The sequence below is a fragment of the Mchenga conophoros genome, linkage group LG3, assembly GCF_057382185.1.
Source record: "Mchenga conophoros isolate Kocher_MC1m ecotype Shallow Benthic linkage group LG3, M_conophoros_male_GT1.1, whole genome shotgun sequence".
Taxonomy (NCBI): domain Eukaryota; kingdom Metazoa; phylum Chordata; class Actinopteri; order Cichliformes; family Cichlidae; genus Mchenga; species Mchenga conophoros.
This window is the reverse complement of record NC_140528.1, coordinates 61,148,314-61,167,067: the sequence shown is the minus strand read 5'-3', so window position 1 is coordinate 61,167,067 and position 18,754 is coordinate 61,148,314. Positions and strand designations below refer to the sequence as shown.

General features: G+C 43.1%; 1 protein-coding gene across 1 annotated transcript in view; it reads left to right on the top strand.

The window, feature by feature from the left end:
- Positions 1 to 3,624: 3,624 nt before the first annotated feature.
- The window catches only part of LOC146579871 (Fc receptor-like protein 5), a 55,405-nt gene continuing 40,275 nt past the window's right edge, over positions 3,625 to 18,754 (top strand). Inside the window, exons 1-7 of the mRNA XM_085268012.1 lie at positions 3,625 to 3,682; positions 5,563 to 5,826; positions 5,949 to 6,227; positions 7,482 to 7,745; positions 7,868 to 8,146; positions 11,598 to 11,861; positions 11,984 to 12,262. Of these exons, the coding sequence (XP_085124138.1) occupies positions 3,625 to 3,682; positions 5,563 to 5,826; positions 5,949 to 6,227; positions 7,482 to 7,745; positions 7,868 to 8,146; positions 11,598 to 11,861; positions 11,984 to 12,262 (1,687 nt within the window). The remainder of the gene's footprint in view (positions 3,683 to 5,562; positions 5,827 to 5,948; positions 6,228 to 7,481; positions 7,746 to 7,867; positions 8,147 to 11,597; positions 11,862 to 11,983; positions 12,263 to 18,754) is intronic.

Below are 18,754 nucleotides of genomic sequence, written 5' to 3'. Positions count from 1 at the left end.
TCTTACTTAGTTATCACCTCGGTCAGTCTCCCTCTCTTGTTGGCAGGGTTGCCAGGGTTTCCATGGCAACAAAAGTCATACATGCTCTAGAAACCATCATAGCAATACAGTAAGCATGTACTCTGTCTTTTATCAGCCGTAGCTCACACATCAGCCTGGCTCTGTGTGTGGTTAGTAGAAAGTTCTGAGTTTATTTAAGCTGCTATAGTGAGTGATGAATTACTGTTGTGGTGAATAAGCTTTATTTTGCTTGTGATTATAATCAGTCTGTTTGTAGCACATCTCCCACTGTACACACATACAGTCTCAGACAGTTTCCTTCCAGAAATCACACACATATCAGTTCCAGGCCTGCTACTGTGTAAAACAGGATAGAATATTAGTGGATGCCTAGCAGTTGTGCTGGTCAGCCTCCTCTGGCATTCCCCCTGAACCCACTGCACCACCCCTTCCCTGCAGCTGAACCACAAACCACACCCAACCACCACGGACTGAAACTTTGCTACCACTTATTCCACTGAACATAATTGTTGGCTGAGGAATTTTATAAATGAATGTGCTTATTTGGTACAGGCCTTTCACAGAGTTATTATGCCTGTGAAAATAAATTCAAGTGCAACTTAAAGTAATTGTGTATTGTGTATCTGCTAAGTAAAAAACACAGTGACTTTATCATTTTTTCTCAGGCCTACTAAACCAAAAAGAGGAAGAACAGTTTGAGCTGAATTTGTACAGCCTTCCAAAGAACACGATTGAGCCCTGACAGCTGATAGCAGAGATAGATCATAGGCAGAACTCAAGATACCACGTTTTTAAAACTCCACTCTCATCTGTCATCACATTGCTGCAGACATTAATTACTGACTAGTCACTCCCTTTTTTCTGTTTTATTTTGCAAATGATGTGCTTTAGTTACTATATATAATAATAATAATAATAATGGATTGGATTTACATAGCACTTTTCAAGGCACCCAAAGCGCTTTACAATGCTACTATTCATTCACTCTCGCATTCACACACTGGTGGAGGCAAGCTACGGTTGTAGCTGCCCTGGGGCAGACTGACAGAAGCGAGGCTGCCATATCGCGCCATCGGCCCCTCTGGCCAACACCAGTAGGCAGTAGGGTAAAGTGTCTTGCCCAAGGACACAACGACTAGGACAGAGAGCCCGGGGATCGAACCGGCAACCTTGAACCTGAGCCACGGTCGCCCCAAATAATGCCAATAATGTCTGCTATATAATTCAAAATAAAAACTGATTGCACATGCACTAAACACATTTGTCGTCTGCTCGCACATAACCTCTAGTGAGTATATGGTGGCATCTTATCCCTGACATATCACATCTTTTTTTGTGTAAAGGGGAACAGAAAATTCAGTCAACCGTTTAGCATAATGAGGCAATACATGGTTTTTGCTTTGTGTATTTCTCAATATGCTTTCAACTTTTAAAGTTAGTACTGCTATAAAATTCAAAAACATACTATTCAATAAATTGTTAATAAAGTTCAAATCTTTTAATAGTGTTGGATCTATAAGATCCTGATTTTTGGTGGCTGCTTTAGAGTCGAGAACCTGGTACTAGAAACTACCTTAGAAGTGCAAACAAGGAACACGTGAACACATGGTACATGGTAGAATAGCAAAGAAGCATGGCAATGGCTTACGTTACTGAGTGCTATGCTTTGTTTTCAGTTAAGAAATATATAGTTTTTGGCAGAAAGATATTGATTATTGTGTTTTGGTATTTTATTTGGCACATTTACCCACAAAATAAGGTCTGTGTGCATCTGTACCATTGCAATTTAGCAAGCAAGAAAATGAATTTGTGCGTTGGTTCATTTATTCCTCTGGTTTGTAAAAACTGCATCTCATTTCCATCAGTTCAGCCACATAAATAATCCGGTCACAACCACCTTCTAACCAAAATTCAACCACAAGATGAAAACATTTACATATCAAAGCAGAAGTGAAAGGATGTTTTCCATTGTAATAGTACAAAAAACAAGCTAAAAGTCTATTTTTTTCCTGCAACTTAAAAGGGAGTATCTTAACCTTGTTTCCTGTTATAGGCATATTCTTTGGTCTAATTATGTCAAAGCAAGTTTGTTCACCTCAACTATGGCCCAGCATGTTTTGCATGAACCTGCTCAGGACAGCCAGAAATAAATGATATGCTGCCATCCGGCCACTGACAGTCTCAAAAACCCAGACAAATATTCCAGAATTATAGCAATCTAAATGTATGGGGTTGTATGACTTTTTTTGTATGGGAAAAAAGTGAGTTTCTAAAGAAGACAGAAGTAAAACTAAACCTAAATGAAAGCTTTGCCTGACTTGAAGTAACAGAACTGTTATTTTATAACGCAGAGAAAGAGAACAACACTGAGAACAAGCTTGAATGTTCTGAATGGACAGGAAACGTAAACACTGATGCGGCTGAAGTTATAGCAGATGGTTGAGCTCAGAGTAAAAGGGAAGGAAGCATGGAAGCCACTGAGAAGAAGAAGTTACGGTCTCATCTATATTAAGCACAGCATCTCTTTCTTCTGCTTATTTGTGAAAGTAAAACACTGAAAGCTTAGCTGTGCATCAGAGAGCTGCAGAGCTGGATGTGAGGATGAAGCGCTCTTTGCTCTGCATGCTGGAGTTATTCTGTAAGTACATCACTGACTTTCTCTTGTGACCAATTTAAGAAACTATATTGGTGTAAATTAAAGTGTATGAGGTGGTTAACAAGTCTCTGAGAATTCGAATGGTATTACCTTATGTCCATTTAAAGCAGGGTATTGCGTTGGAAACACTGCTGTTTTACATTACTAGTTTAGAGCATATAAGCAAAGAAATTTGAGGATGAGTCTCCGATCTGAAAATTTACTTTAACCTCCTAAGACCTGAACTCTTCCACAGCATGCATTTTAAAGTTCTCTTTGATATTTGGTCACATTGGGGCCCGATGAATGTAAAAACAAAGAATTAACAGATTTTTTTTTTTGCCTTATTTTTGTTTTTAATAAAAAATAAGAGCCACCTATGAGGATATTTGTTTATAATTTTGATAGAACAGTAGCAGTATAATGTCGTAAGTGAATATCAGGCCCTTGTAGAGCAAAATTGAGTATTTTGGTCTAAATAACCCAAAATGTCCTAGGAGGTTAAAAAATCTTTTACTTCATAGTGAGTTGATTTGCTGCTGTTTTGATGATGTTTCAATCTTGATTTCAGTGCTCAGTACACTCTTCGATGTAAATGCTGAAGGTACGACAGTTTTTTTTCTTCCTGTTTACAAAGTATGAACAGCATTGATGTATCTCCTGTATCTTTCTGTTTATGTGTTGTCACGGCTGAATCAAAATCCAGACACAGACAAGAACTGACAAACTTATCAGGAGTTTACTTTCACAGACACCAGTAGCTGAGAGAAACAGGTGTCTATGGTAAACGTAGGGGGCTGATTATCCATCAGGAGAGAACCAGCTTTTTGATTTGGTGAACAAAGCCAGGAACAGGGTGAGTTAGAATTGATTTGAGTTGACTGACAGGAAGCAGGAGCGAGCGCTGCCCACACATGGGCCAGCACAAGGCTAGTTGTAGACACACTGGTGGCCCTGTGCTGGCCCATATGTGGATCATCTCTGGCAAACCTGAACCGGGCCACCAAATGGCCGTCATTCTTTGCGGTATGTGGGCCATGTGTAAGTTGTGTGCAGCCACGGGCCAGTTGCAGACACACTGCTGGCCCTGTGCTGGCCCTGATGTCAGCCTAATGTGTACCTTAATCAAGCCATGTAATAATAACATGTGCCGGAACATAATAGTGCAAAAGTAACATGACAAAACTCTGGTCAGATAGTGAATGGACTGATTCTTTAATAGAATCTCATCTAACAGATTACTCAAAGTGCTCTATACAACATGCCATATTCACCCAATCACACACTTTCTCTAAACTGAGTGCTTGACATGGAGACTGGAGGAGCTAGGGATTGAACCACTAACCTTCCGATCAGAAAATAGGAACATAAATAGTTCATAAATAGTTCATTGCCAGACCTGGCCCACATCTGGTTGACATACACTCTGCCATGACACCACCCAGCAAAATCTCCAGTGTTAAATTAACACTAGAGAGTGTCTATATGGGTCCACACCTCTGAGTGTTAAATTAACACTTTTGACAGTGTTATATGTTTAAAAGTAACCTAGTCAGTTTTGAAGATTAACAATGGCTAACACTGAGCAGTGCTGATTTTCTAACACTGGAAAATAACTCAAAATGTTAGAAGTATTCCAGTGTTAGAAAATCAGCACTGCTCAGTGTTAGCCATTGTTAATCTTCAAAACTGACTAGGTTACTTTTAAACATATGACACTGTCAAAAGTGTTAATTTAACACTCAACAGTGTTGTATTTAACACTCAGAGGTGTGGACCCATATAGACACTCTCTAGTGTTAATTTAACAATGGAGATTTTGCTGTGCAGTCAGTCAGAAGTGCCAGCTTGATGTCGGATCCGGGCCAGACCTGTTTTCTATGAACCTGGGCCACATAAACCAAACCACAATCAAGCCAGATGTGGCATGCCATCACATAGACAGTGCCATCTTTGCCAGGTCTGGCCCATATCTGGATGACATACCACTTACCATGCCAGAAGTCAGCCAGCAGTGCCGGCTTGACACCAGCTCTGGGCCAGACCTGTTTGCTATGTAGGGCCAAGCAGGACAGATAAGGGAAAGTGAGAGGAAGAAGGAGAAAGTGCGACCACCTCCGTCAAGAGCCAAGAAAGAAGTGATCATATTATTTGATTATTATTATTATTATTATTACTTTATTTGAATCTGTGAAAATCAGAAAATCATATTTCAATAGTTACAGTGCACTGACTGCCATCTTTCATTTCTTCTGGAGTGTGGGAGAGGTTTATTATTCTTATACCCAGACTATTTGTTCTTATCAGAGTTTATAAAGTAATTTTACTACTATTAAATTTTAATTAATTTTAACAGTACTATATTAAAATAGAACTATTAATAGTAGTGTTTTAGTATTTTTAACTACTATCAAAAACATATTCAAAATGATTGTTTGGGAAAAGGAAGATAGCACGCGTTGCACTGAACACTTATGATCGGCCATCCATGACAATATTCAAACATTTAAAATGACTGAAAGTTATTTTCATTGATTTAATGTTTCAATTTTAAATAATTCAATGACAACTGCTAAATAACATTTTACATTGAAAATTCATGATAACACTCAACAGACTCCAACAGAAATAAAGGTTGTTGTTCAGTGCACTGAAACTATTAAAATATTAATGAAAAGGGAAACAGATATGATGAGAAATTTAAAAATGTTTTATCTGACATTTCTCTTTTTATAAATAATAAATCAGAGCGAGTTTGATTGTGTAACACAGTCCAATATGTCACGTGCAGAGTAATTAGTCATTTCTACTAAGAGTAAATATTTAAAGTGTGATCAGTGCTGTAAGAAATTTCTTCCTGAGACAAGTGACAATCTGTTTTACATTTTCCTGTAAATTAATTGCAGATAAACCCAGGGCCACACTGACAGCAGGAACAACAATCATACCAGTAGGGGGCAGTGTGACACTGACCTGCTCTGTGCAGAGCTCTGATGGATGGAAATATGAGTGGTTCAGAGGAACCCAAAGAACCTCTGAAGGTCAAATCAGAGATCAACAAAACAGAGATATCAGAGTATCTCAAGGAGGAATCTACCGCTGCAGAGGAACAAGAGGAAACCCAGTTTACTACACTGATAGAAGTGATGATGTCACCATTGAGAAAACCAGTGAGTTCAGTAATTTAGTTTGAAATATACATTCACTCATGATTATCAAACATACAATGTTGAGTTTTCTGTGTTGATTTCATGTTTCTGTTTTTATCTCAACTGTTAATATGTGTAAACAGTTTCCAATAAAGTTGTTGTAAAACAACGACCCAACTGGCCTCAGATATTCAGAGGTGAGACGATAACTCTGACATGTGAGGTGCAGGAAGGAGGTGAAACCACTGAGTGGGAGTATAAATGGAGAGGACCCAGGACACCCACACAGTGGACACACAATAATGATGTGACATTCAGTGTTTCTGAGTCCAGCAGTGAAGACTACATGTGTAAGAGTCGACGCAGAGATGACTCATATTCTTCAACAGAGTGGAGTGAATCCATCACATTGTCAGCATCAAGTAAGTCATGTTTGTTGTGTGATCTCCATTTGACAAATGTCATAATGGTCAGAACAGGATGGATTCAATGGTCTACAAAGCATGTTACATTGTTAGTCAGACAAAGAGCTGCAGCTGATAGTAGCCTCATTGTAGACAGTTTGTCACCACTTTGTGTCATGAACTTTCAGCTGGTATAGAGACGCCAATGCTGACCTGCTGCTCCATCACCTGAGGACAATAATGACATAAATAAACAGGATGAAAATATAGTATAGTATCTGCAGGTTATGTACAACCGGCAGAAAGAGGAAGTGGATGACATCCAGAAGTCCTGCCAGTGGCTGGACAAAGCTGGACTGAAAGACAACACAGAGGCACTAATCAGGGCAGCACAGGCACAAACTCTGAACACAAGATCCATAGAGGCTGGGGTCTGCCACATCAGGCAAGACCCCAGGGGCAGGCTTTGTAAAGATGCCCCTGAGAGAATCCAGCACATAACAGTGGGGTGCAAGATGCTAGCAGGCAGGGCACACATGGAACGCCATAACCAAGTGGCCAGCATAGTATACAAAAACATCTGTGCCGAGTATGGCCTGGAAGCCCTGAGGCCAAAATGGGAGACCTCCTGTAGGGTGGTCAAGAATGACCAAGCTAAGATCCTGTGGGACTTCCAGTTAGAGCTGCACAAAATGGTGATGCCTAACCAACCGGTCATAGGGGTGGTAGATAAGTGGAAGAAGACGGCTTTAGTAATAGACGTAGTGATACCGAATGACAGCAACATCAGGAAAAAGGAACACAAGAAGATGGAGAAGTAACAAGGGCTCAGAGAAGACCTTGAGAATATGTGGAGGGTGAAAGTAACAGGGGTCCCAGAGGTAATCGGAGCGCTAGGTGCAGTGATCCCAAGCTAGTCAAGTGGCTCCAGCAGATCCCAGGAACCAACATCCAAGATCTCTGTCCAGACGAGTGCAGTCCTACGAACAGGAAAGATACTGTGCAAGACCCTCAAGCTCCCAGGCCTCTGGTAGAGGACCTGACCTTGAAAGAAGACCGCCCGCAGAGGGCGAGGAGGAAATTATATAATATAGGCAGGTAATAAATCAGAGGGAATTTGATGTTGTAACACAGTCTAATATGTCTGATTTGCTGATTACTCATTTATACAAAACTACTCAGTGAATATTTAAAGTGTGATCAGTGTTGTAAGAAATTTCTTCCTGAGACAAGTTACAATCTATTCTACTTTTTCCTGTAAATTAATTGCAGATAAACCCAGGGCCACGCTGACAGCAGGAACAACAATTATACCAGTAGGGGGCAGTGTGACACTGACCTGCTCTGTGCAGAGCTCTGATGGATGGAAATATGAGTGGTTCAGACGAATCCAAAGAACCTCTGAAGGTCAAATCAGAGGTCAACAAAACAGAGATATCAGAGTATCTGAAGGAGGAATCTACAGCTGCAGAGGAACAAGAGGAAACCCAGATTACTACACTGATAAAAGTGATGATGCCACCATTGAGAAAACCAGTGAGTTCAGTAATTTAGTTTGAAATATACATTCACTCATGATTATCAAACATACAATGTGAAGTTTTCTGTGTTGATTTCATGTTTATATTTGTATCTCAACTGTTAATATGTGTAAACAGTTTCCAGTAAAGTTGTTGTAAAACAACGACCCAACTGGCCTCAGATATTCAGTGGTGAGACGATCACTCTGACATGTGAGGTGCAGGAAGGAGGTGAAACCACTGAGTGGGAGTATAAATGGAGAGGACCCAGCACACCCACACAGTGGACACACAATAATGATGTGACATTCAGTGTTTCTGAGTCCAGCAGTGAAGACTACATGTGTAAGAGTCGACGCAGAGATGACTCATATTCTTCAACAGAGTGGAGTGAAGCCTTCACATTGTCAGTATCAAGTAAGTCATGTTTGTTGTGTGATCTCCATTTGACAAATGTCATAATGGTCAGAACAGGATGAATTCAATGGTCTGCAAAGCATGTTACATTGTTAGTCAGACAAAGAGCTGCAGCTGATTGTAGGAGCCATAATTGAATGTATTGAATTTTGATGATCACTGGGTTTTTATTTGTTTGGTTGTTATGGGAGTCACGTGGGTGCTAGCGGTGACATTAAGAGGGCGTCGTCAGTCTGTAATTCACTGGTTTTGATTTTGAAAGAGAGGAGGGCTGGGTAGCCATAGTTTTTGTTGACCGCTGCACAACATGTTTCGCCTTGTTACATTAGAGCCTGTGACGTTGTAAGAGTCTGAATCAGGAGCCAATGACATTACTGTAAACTCTCAAAGCACTTTAATAAACAAGCAAACAATTCCACCTCTCGCACTATTAAGTAAAGTTGACAGCGCGTCAGGCAAATAGGCAGGCTTCATCCCCGGGCTCTAGCGACTGTGGAAGTCGCTACACTGATAGTAGCCTCATTGTAGACAGTTTGTCACCACTTTGTGTCATGAAGTTTCAGCTGGTCTAGAGACACCAATGCTGACCTGCTGCTCCATCATCTGAGGACAATAATGACATGAATAAACAGGATGAAAATATAGTATAGTATCTGCACGTTATGTACAACCGGCAGATAGAGGAAGTGGATGACATCCAGAAGTCCTGCCAGTGGCTGGACAAAGCTGGACTGAAAGACAACACAGAGGCACTAATCAGGGCAGCACAGGCACAAACTCTGAACACAAGATCCATAGAGGCTGGGGTCTGCCACATCAGGCAAGACCCCAGGGGCAGGCTGTGTAAAGATGCCCCTGAGAGAATCCAGCACATAACAGTGGGGTGCAAGATGTTAGCAGGCAGGGCACACATGGAACGCCATAACCAAGTGGCCAGCATAGTGTACAGAAACATCTGTGCCGAGTATGGCCTGGAAGCCCTGAGGCCAAAATGGGAGACCTCCTGTAGGGTGGTCAAGAATGACCAAGCTAAGATCCTGTGGGACTTCCAGTTACAGGTGCACAAAATGGTGATGCCTAACCAACCGGACATAGGGGTGGTAGATTAACGGAAGAAGACGGCCTTAGTAATAGACGTAGTGTAATCAGAGCGCTAGGTGCAGTGATCCCAAGCTAGGCAAGTGGCTCCAGCAGATCCCAGGAACCAAAATTCCAAGATCTCTGTCCAGACGAGTGCAGTCCTACGAACAGGAAAGATACTGTACAAGACCCTCAAGCTCCCAGGCCTCTGGTAGAGGACCCGACCTTGAAAGAAGACCGCCCGCAGAGGGCGAGGAGGAAATTATATAATATAGGCAGGTAATAAATCAGAGGGAATTTGATTTTGTAACACAGTCTAATATGTCTGATTTGCTGATTACTCATTTATACAAAACTACTCAGTGAATATTTAAAGTGTGATCAGTGCTGTAAGAAATTTCTTCCTGAGACAAGTGACAATCTATTCTACTTTTTCCTGTAAATTAATTGTAGATAAACCCAGGGCCACAGTGACAGCAGGAACAACAATCATACCAGTAGGGGGCAGTGTGACACTGACCTGCTCTGTGCAGAGCTCTGATGGATGGAAATATGAGTGGTTCAGACGAACCCAAAGACCCTATGAAGTTCAAATCAGAGATCAACAAAACAGAGATATCAGAGTATCTGAAGGAGGAATCTACCGCTGCAGAGGAACAAGAGGAAACCCAGTTTACTACACTGATATAAGTGATGATGTCACCATTGAGAAAACCAGTGAGTTCAGTCATTTAGTTTGAAATATACATTCACTCATGATTATCAAACATACAATGTTAAGTTTTCTGTGTTGATTTCTGTTTCTGTTTTTATCTCAACTGTTAATATGTGTAAACAGTTTCCAATAAAGTTGTTGTAAAACAACGACCCAACTGGCCTCAGATATTCAGTGGTGAGACGATCACTCTGACATGTGAGGTGCAGGAAGGAGGTGAAACCACTGAATGGGAGTATAAATGGAGAGGACCCAGGACACCCACACAGTGGACACACTATAATGGTTGGATATTCAGTGTTTCTGAGTCCAGCAGTGAAGACTACATGTGCAAGAGTCGACGCAGAGATGACTCATATTCTTCAACAGAGTGGAGTGAATCCATCACATTGTCAGTATCAAGTAAGTCATGTTTGTTGTGTGATCTCCATTTGACAAATGTCATAATGGTCAGAACAGGATGGATTCAATGGTCTACAAAGCATGTTACATTGTTAGTCAGACAAAGAGCTGCAGCTGATAGTAGCCTCATTGTAGACAGTTTGTCACCACTTTGTGTCATGAACTTTCAGCTGGTATAGAGACGCCAATGCTGACCTGCTGCTCCATCACCTGAGAACAATAATGACATAAATAAACAGGATGAAAATATAGTATAGTATCTGCAGGTTATGTACAACCGGCAGATAGAGGAAGTGGATGACATCCAGAAGTCCTGCCAGTGGCTGGACAAAGCTGGACTGAAAGACAACACAGAGGCACTAATAAGGGGAGCACAGGCACAAACTCTGAACACAAGATCCATAGAGGCTGGGGTCTGCCACATCAGGCAAGACCCCAGGGGCAGGCTTTGTAAAGATGCCCCTGAGAGAATCCAGCACATAACAGTGGGGTGCAAGATGCTAGCAGGCAGGGCACACATGGAACGCCATAACCAAGTGGCCAGCATAGTATACAGAAACATCTGTGCCGAGTATGGCCTGGAAGCCCTGAGGCCAAAATGGGAGACCTCCTGTAGGGTGGTCAAGAATGACCAAGCTAAGATCCTGTGGGACTTCCAGTTACAGGTGCACAAAGTGGTGATGCCTAACCAACCGGACATAGGGGTGGTAGATAAGGGGAAGAAGACGGCTTTAGTAATAGATATAGTGATACCGAATGACAGCAACATCAGGAAAAAGGAACACAAGAAGATGGAGAAGTAACAAGGGCTCAGAGAAGACCTTGAGAATATGTGGAGGGTGAAAGTAACAGGGGTCCCAGAGGTAATCGGAGTGCTAGGTGCAGTGATCCCAAGCTAGGCAAGTGGCTCCAGCAGATCCCAGGAACCAACATCCAAGATCTCTGTCCAGACGAGTGCAGTCCTACGAACAGGAAAGATACTGTGCAAGGCCCTCAAGCTCCCAGGCCTCTGGTAGAGGACCTGACCTTGAAAGAAGACCGCCCGCAGAGGGCGAGGAGGAAATTATATAATATAGGCAGGTAATAAATCAGAGGGAATTTGATTTTGTAACACAGTCTAATATGTCTGATTTGCTGATTACTCATTTATACAAAACTACTCAGTGAATATTTAAAGTGTGATCAGTGCTGTAAGAAATTTCTTCCTGAGACAAGTGACAATCTATTCTACTTTTTCCTGTAAATTAATTGCAGATAAACCCAGGGCCACACTGACAGCAGGAACAACAATCATACCAGTAGGGGGCAGTGTGACACTGACCTGCTCTGTGCAGAGCTCTGATGGATGGAAATATGAGTGGTTCAGACGAACCCAAAGAACCTCTGAAGGTCAAATCAGAGATCAACAAAACAGAGATATCAGAGTATCTGAAGGAGGAATCTACAGCTGCAGAGGAACAAGAGGAAACCCAGTTTACTACACTGATAGAAGTGATGATGTCACCATTGAGATAACCTGTGAGTTCAGTCATTTAGTTTGAAATATACATTCACTCATGATTATCAAACATACAATGTGAAGTTTTCTGTGTTGATTTCATGTTTCTATTTGTATCTCAACTGTTAATATGTGTAAACAGTTTCCAGTAAAGTTGTTGTAAAACAACGACCCAACTGGCCTCAGATATTCAGTGGTGAGACGATCACTCTGACATGTGAGGTGCAGGAAGGAGGTGAAACCACTGAGTGGGAGTATAAATGGAGAGGACCCAGGACACCCACACAGTGGACACACTATAGTGGTTGGATATTCAGTGTTTCTGAGTCCAGCAGTGAAGACTACATGTGTAAGAGTCGACGCAGAGATGACTCATATTCTTCAACAGAGTGGAGTGAATCCTTCACATTGTCAGTATCAAGTAAGTCATGTTTGTTGTGTGATCTCCATTTGACAAATGTCATAATGGTCAGAACAGGATGAATTCAATGGTCTACAAAGCATGTTACATTGTTAGTCAGACAAAGAGCTGCAGCTGATAGTAGCCTCATTGTAGACAGTTTGTCACCACTTTGTGTCATGAACTTTCAGCTGGTCTAGAGACACCAATGCTGACCTGCTGCTCCATTCAATTCAATTCAATTCAATTTTATTTATATAGCGCCAAATCACAACAAAATTTGCCTCAAGGCGCTTCATAGATACAGAGAAAAACCCAACAATCATATGACCCCCTATGAGCAAGCACTTTGGCAACAGTGGGAAGGTAAAACTCCCTTTTAACAGGAAGAAACCTCCGGCAGAACCAGGCTCAGGGAGGGGCGGCCATCTGCTGCGACTGGTTGGGGTGAGAGAAGGAAGACAGGATAAAAGACATGCTGTGGAAGAGAGACAGAGGTTAATAACAGATTTGATTCAATGCAGAGAGGTCTATTAATACATAGTGAGTGAGAAAGGTGACTGGAAAGGAAAAACTCAATGCATCATGGGAATCCCCCGGCAGCCTATGTCTATTGCAGCATAACTAAGGGAGGATTCAGGGTCACCTGGTCCAGCCCTAACTATATGCTTTAGCAAAAAGGAAAGTTTTAAGCCTAATCTTAAAAGTAGAGATAGTGTCTGTCTCCCGAATCCAAACTGGAAGCTGGTTCCACAGAAGAGGGGCCTGAAAACTGAAGCCTCTCCCTCCCATTCTACTTTTAAATACTCAGAATCAGAATCAGAATCAGAAAGGGGTTTATTGCCAAATGTTGAGCAGGTTTACAACATTAGGAAATTGCTGCGGTGCTTCAGTGCAAACATACTGTCATAAATTGCGATTATATAGACATGAAAAAATAAAAGTAGGAATAAGAATTAAAAGTGCTACGTAGAAAGATATGTGCATGAGATATACATGAGATATATACATGAGAATAAGAATTAAAGTGCTGCGTAGAAAGATATATACATGAGTGCAGGTGGTGATCAGTGCCAAACATGGAATGATGCAGTGACACAGCGTAGGGTCATGTGTTTGTGGCGGGGACAGTCATATGGTTATTGTTCATGTGTCCGACAGCAGAGGGGAAGAAACTGTTCTTATGGCGAGAGGTTCTGGTGCGAATGGACCGGAGCCTCCTGCCTGAGGGGAGCAGGTCAAACAGACTGTGTCCAGGGTGAGAAGGGTCAGCTGAGATCCGAGCTGCACGCCGCAATGTCCTGGAGGTGTACAGGTCCTGCAGAGATGGGAGTCTGCAGCCAATCACCTTCTCAGCAGAGCGCACAACACGCTGCAGTCTCTGTTTGTCCCTGATAGTGGCTCCAGCGTACCACACGGTGATGGAGGAGGTGAGGATGGACTCGATGATTGCAGTGTAGAACTGCATCATCGTCCGTGTTGGCAGGTTGAATTTCTTCAGCTGCCTCAGGAAGTACATCCTCTGCTGGGCTTTCTTGATGACGGAGGTGATGGTGGGCTCCCACTTCAGGTCCTGGGTGATGGTGGTACCCAGGAAGCGGAATGAGTCCACAGAGGTGATGGGGGTGTCAGTCAGGATGATGGGGGGGAGTGGGGCTGTGTGCTTCCTGAAGTCCACAATAATCTCCACTGTCTTCTGGGCATTCAGCACCAGGTTGTTGTGGCTGCACCAAGACACCAGACGTTCAACCTCCCTCCTGTAGGCAGACTCATCCCCGTCAGAGATGAGCCCAATGACGGTGGTGTCATCTGCAAACTTGATTAGCTTGACAGACTGGTGGGTGGAGGTGCAGCAGTTGGTGTACAGGGAGAAGAGCAGAGGAGAAAGAACACAGCCCTGAGGGGAGCCGGTGCTGATGGTCCGGGAGTCCGAGACATTCTTTCCCAGCCTCACATGCTGCTTCCTGTCCGTCAGGAAGTCAGTGATCCACCGGCAGATGGGATCAGGCACATTCATCTGGGAAAGCTTGCCTCGGAGATGGTCTGGAAGGATGGTGTTGAAGGCAGAGCTGAAGTCAACAAACAGGATCCTGGCGTAGGTTCCTGGGGAGTCTAGATGCTGCAGGATGAAGTGTAGGGCCATGTTGATGGCGTCGTCTACAGACCTGTTGGCTCTGTATGCAAACTGCAGGGGGTCCAGGAGGGGGGCCGTGAGGGTCTTGAGATGGGAGAGAACCAAGCGCTCAAATGACTTCATGACCACAGATGTCAGAGCCACGGGTCTGTAGTCATTTAGTCCAGTGATCCTAGGTTTCTTGGGGACAGGGATTATGGTAGAGGACTTGAAGCAGGCAGGCACATGACATGCCTGCAGTGAGGAGTTGAAAATGCCAGAAAACACTGGGGCCAGCTCGTTTGCACAGTGTCTGAGGGTGGCAGGAGACACACCGTCTGGGCCGGGAGCTTTTCGAGCATTCAGACTCTTAAACTGCTTCCTCACATCTGCTTCATGAATATGAAGAGTTGTGGTGGGAGGAGGTGGTGTGAAATCCTCTTTTGTGTGGGGTGAGGAGGGGGGTGTTGTAGGTGAAGTGTTTGAAGGTGGTGATGGCTCTATGGAGGGGGGAGAGGTGGGGGAATGAGTGTCCAAAGTGCCTCTATTGCTGGGGCCGTTGGAGGTGTGAAAGCTGCCTGATGGCTCGTCAAAACGGCAGTAAAAGTCGTTAAGGGTGTTGGCTAAGAGCAAGTCATCAGTGGAGTGGGGGGTTTTAGGCTTGTAGTTGGTAATATTCCTAAAACCTTTCCACACAGAGGCCGAGTCATTCTCTGAGATCTGCTGCTGCATCTTCTCAGAGTGCTGATGTTTAGCAATGTCCACTTCTTTAGTGAACCTGTACTTGGCCTCTCTGTAGCAGTCCCTGTCTCCGCTTCTGAACGCCTTTCTCTTTTCCAGCCACAGCTTTTTGAGTTTAGGGGTGAACCAGGGTTTGTCATTGTTATAACTCACCCTGGTGCGTGATGGCACAATGCTGTCCTCACAGAAGTGGATATAGGAGGTGACAGTGTCCGTAAACTCGTCCAAGCTGTTAGAAGCAGCCTTCATTGTGTCCCAGTCTGTGGTCTCCAAACACGTGCGAAGCTCCTCCACAGCCTCGTTGCTCCACAGTTTTTTGGTCCTCACGACAGGTTTGGAGAGCTTCAGCCTCTGTCTGCACGCGGGGATCAGGTGGATCATGACGTGGTCAGAAAGTCCGAGTGAAGCGCGGGGCACCGCGCGATAGGCCCCGCTGATTGTGCTGTAGCAGTGGTCTAATGTCCTCTCCTCTCTGGTCGGGCATTTAATATACTGCTTATATTTTGGAAGCTCATGGCTCAGATTGGCTTTGTTAAAGTCCCCAAGAGCAATGATGAGAGAGTCCGGGTATGTCCGCTCCATGTGGAGAATCTGCCCTGCGAGTGCGCACTGAGCTGCTTGCGCATCCGCGTCTGGCGGGATGTAAACAGCGGCCAGGATGAATGAAGCAAACTCCCGCGGAGAATAAAACGGTTTGCAGTGAATAAAAAGATATTCCAGAGAGGAAGAGCAGTGCTGAGCAATCACTGTCACATCTGTGCACCAGCCACTATTGATGTAGAAGCAGACCCCTCCACCTTTGGACTTACCGGAGAGAGCGGCCTGCCGGTCCGCGCGCAGCAGATGAAAGCCCTCCAGCTTGAGCGCGCTGTCCGGGATGTCCTCACAGAGCCACGACTCCGTAAAACATAAGACACAGGATGAGGCAAAGTCTCTGTTCATGCTTCTCATCAGGGCCAGTTCGTCGATCTTATTCCCAAGTGAGCGTACATTAGAAAGGAAGATCCCAGGAAGAGCCGTTCGCAGTCCGCGTCTCCTCAAACGCACGAGTGCGCCGGCTCGCTTTCCTCTCTTTCGGCGTCTCGCTCTCCTGGTCAGAGTCTGCAGTAAATCTGCCGCAGATGCGACAAATATTGGAAATAAATCCACAGGCGTTGTGGTCCTGTAGTTAAGGAGCTCTTCTCTGGTGTAAGAGTATCCAGAGGAGTGCCCAGACACAGAAGAAATGCACAAAAACAAAACAAAAGTAACGCACTGAAGCACCAGGGCATCCATACGCGGTGCCATCTTGGTTGGTTGGTTGGTTGGTTTAAATACTTGGTTGGTTTAAATACTCTAGGAACAACAAGTAGGCCTGCAGAGCGAGAGTGAAGTGCTCTAATAGGGTGATATGGTACTACAAGGTCATTAAGATAAGATGGGGCCTGATTATTTAAGACCTTGTATGTGAGGAGCAGGATTTTGAATTCAATTCTGGATTTAACAGGAAGCCAATGAAGGGAAGCCAAAACAGGAGAAATCTGCTCTCTCTTTCTAGTCCCTGTCAGCACTCTTGCTGCAGCATTTTGGATTAGCTGAAGGCTTTTCAGTGAGTTTTTGGACATCCTGATAATAATGAATTACAGTAGTCCAGCCTGGAAGTAATAAATGCATGAACTAGTTTTTCAGCGTCACTCTGAGACAGGATATTTCTAATTTTAGAGATGTTGCGCAAATGGAAGAACGCAGTCTTACATATTTGTTTAATATGTGCGTTGAAGGACATATCTTGGTCAAAAATGACTCCAAGGTTCCTCACAGCGTTACTGGAGGCCAAGGTAATGCTATCCAGAGTAAGAATCTGGTTAGATACCATTTTTCTAAGCTTTTCAGGGCCGAGTACAATAACCTCAGTTTTATCTGAATTAAGAAGCAGAAAGTTAGCGGCCATCCAGGTCTTTATGTCTTTAAGACATTCCTGCAGTTTAACTAATTGGTGTGTGTTATCTGGCTTCATGGACAGATAGAGCTGGGTGTCATCTGCATAGCAGTGAAAATGTATGCTATGTCTTCTAATGATACTGCCTAAGGGAAGCATGTATAATGTAAACAGAATTGGTCCTAGCACTGAACCCTGTGGAACTCCATAATTAACCTCAGTGTGTGAAGAGGACTCTCCATTTAGATGCACAAATTGGAGTCTATTAGATAGATATGATACAAACCACTGCAGTGCAGTACCTGTAATACCTACAGCATGTTCTAATCGCTCTAATAGGATATTATGGTCAACAGTATCGAATGCTGCACTAAGGTCTAGCAGGACAAGCACAGAGATGAGTCCACTGTCAGAGGCCATAAGAAGATCATTTGTAACCTTCACTAAAGCTGTTTCTGTGCTGTGCTGAGCTCTGAAACCTGACTGAAACTCTTCAAATAAACCATTCCTCTGCAGATGATCTGTTAGCTGTTTGACAACTACTCTTTCAAGGATTTTTGATATGAAAGGAAGGTTGGAGATTGGCCTATAATTAGCTAAGACTGCTGGGTCTAGAGATGGCTTTTTGAGTAAAGGTTTAACTACAGCCAGCTTGAAGGCCTGTGGTATATAGCCGATTATTAGAGATAGGTTGATCATATTTAAGATCGAAGAATTAATTAATGGCAGGACTTCTTTGAGCAGTTTTGTAGGAATGGGGTCTAAAAGACACGTTGATGGTTTGGAGGAAGTAATTATTGAAGTTAACTCAGAAAGATCAATTAGAGAAAAAGAGTCTAACTTAACATCAATGGTACTAAGAGTAGCTGTAGATAATATTACATCTGTGGGATGATTATTGGTAATTTTTTCTCTAATGATAAAAAAATTTTTTGTGAAGAAGTTCATGAAGTCATTACTAGTTAACGTTAAAGGGATGGTTGGCTCAAAAGAGCTCTGACTTTTTGTCAGCCTGGCTACAGTGCTGAAGAGAAACCTGGGGTTGTTCTTATTTTCTTCAATCAGTGATGAATAGTAAGATGTTCTGGCTTTCTTATAAAGCAGCAAACTATTTCTCCAGGCAAAATGATGATCCTCTAAATTTGTGACACGCCATTTCCTCTCCAGATTACGAGTCATCTGCTTTAGGGTACGTGTTTCAGAATTATACCACGGAGTCAGGTACTTCTGATTAGAGACCTTAGTTTTCACAGGAGCTACAGTATCCAGAGTCGTACGTAGTGAGGAGGTGAAATTATTAACAAGATAATCGACCTCTGTTGGGGTAGCGTTCAGATAGCTGCTCTGCTCTGTGTTGGTACAGGGCATTGAAGATGATAACAGTGGGTGGATTATATTCTTAAACTTAGTTACAGCGCTTTCAGAAAGACATCTACTTTGATAAAGTCTACTCTCCACCGCTGTGTAATCAATTATTGTAAATGTAAATGTTATCAGGAAATGATCAGACAGGAGAGGGTTTTCAGGAAACACTGTTAAATGTTCAGTTTCTATGCCATATGTTAAAACAAGATCTAGAGTGTGATTAAAGTGGTGGGTGGGTTCTTTTACATTTTGAGAAAAACCAATTGAGTCTAATAACAGATTAAATGCCATGTTGAGGCTGTCATTTTTAGCATCTACATGGATGTTAAAATCACCCACAATAATTATTTTATCTGAGCTCAGAACTAAATCAGAT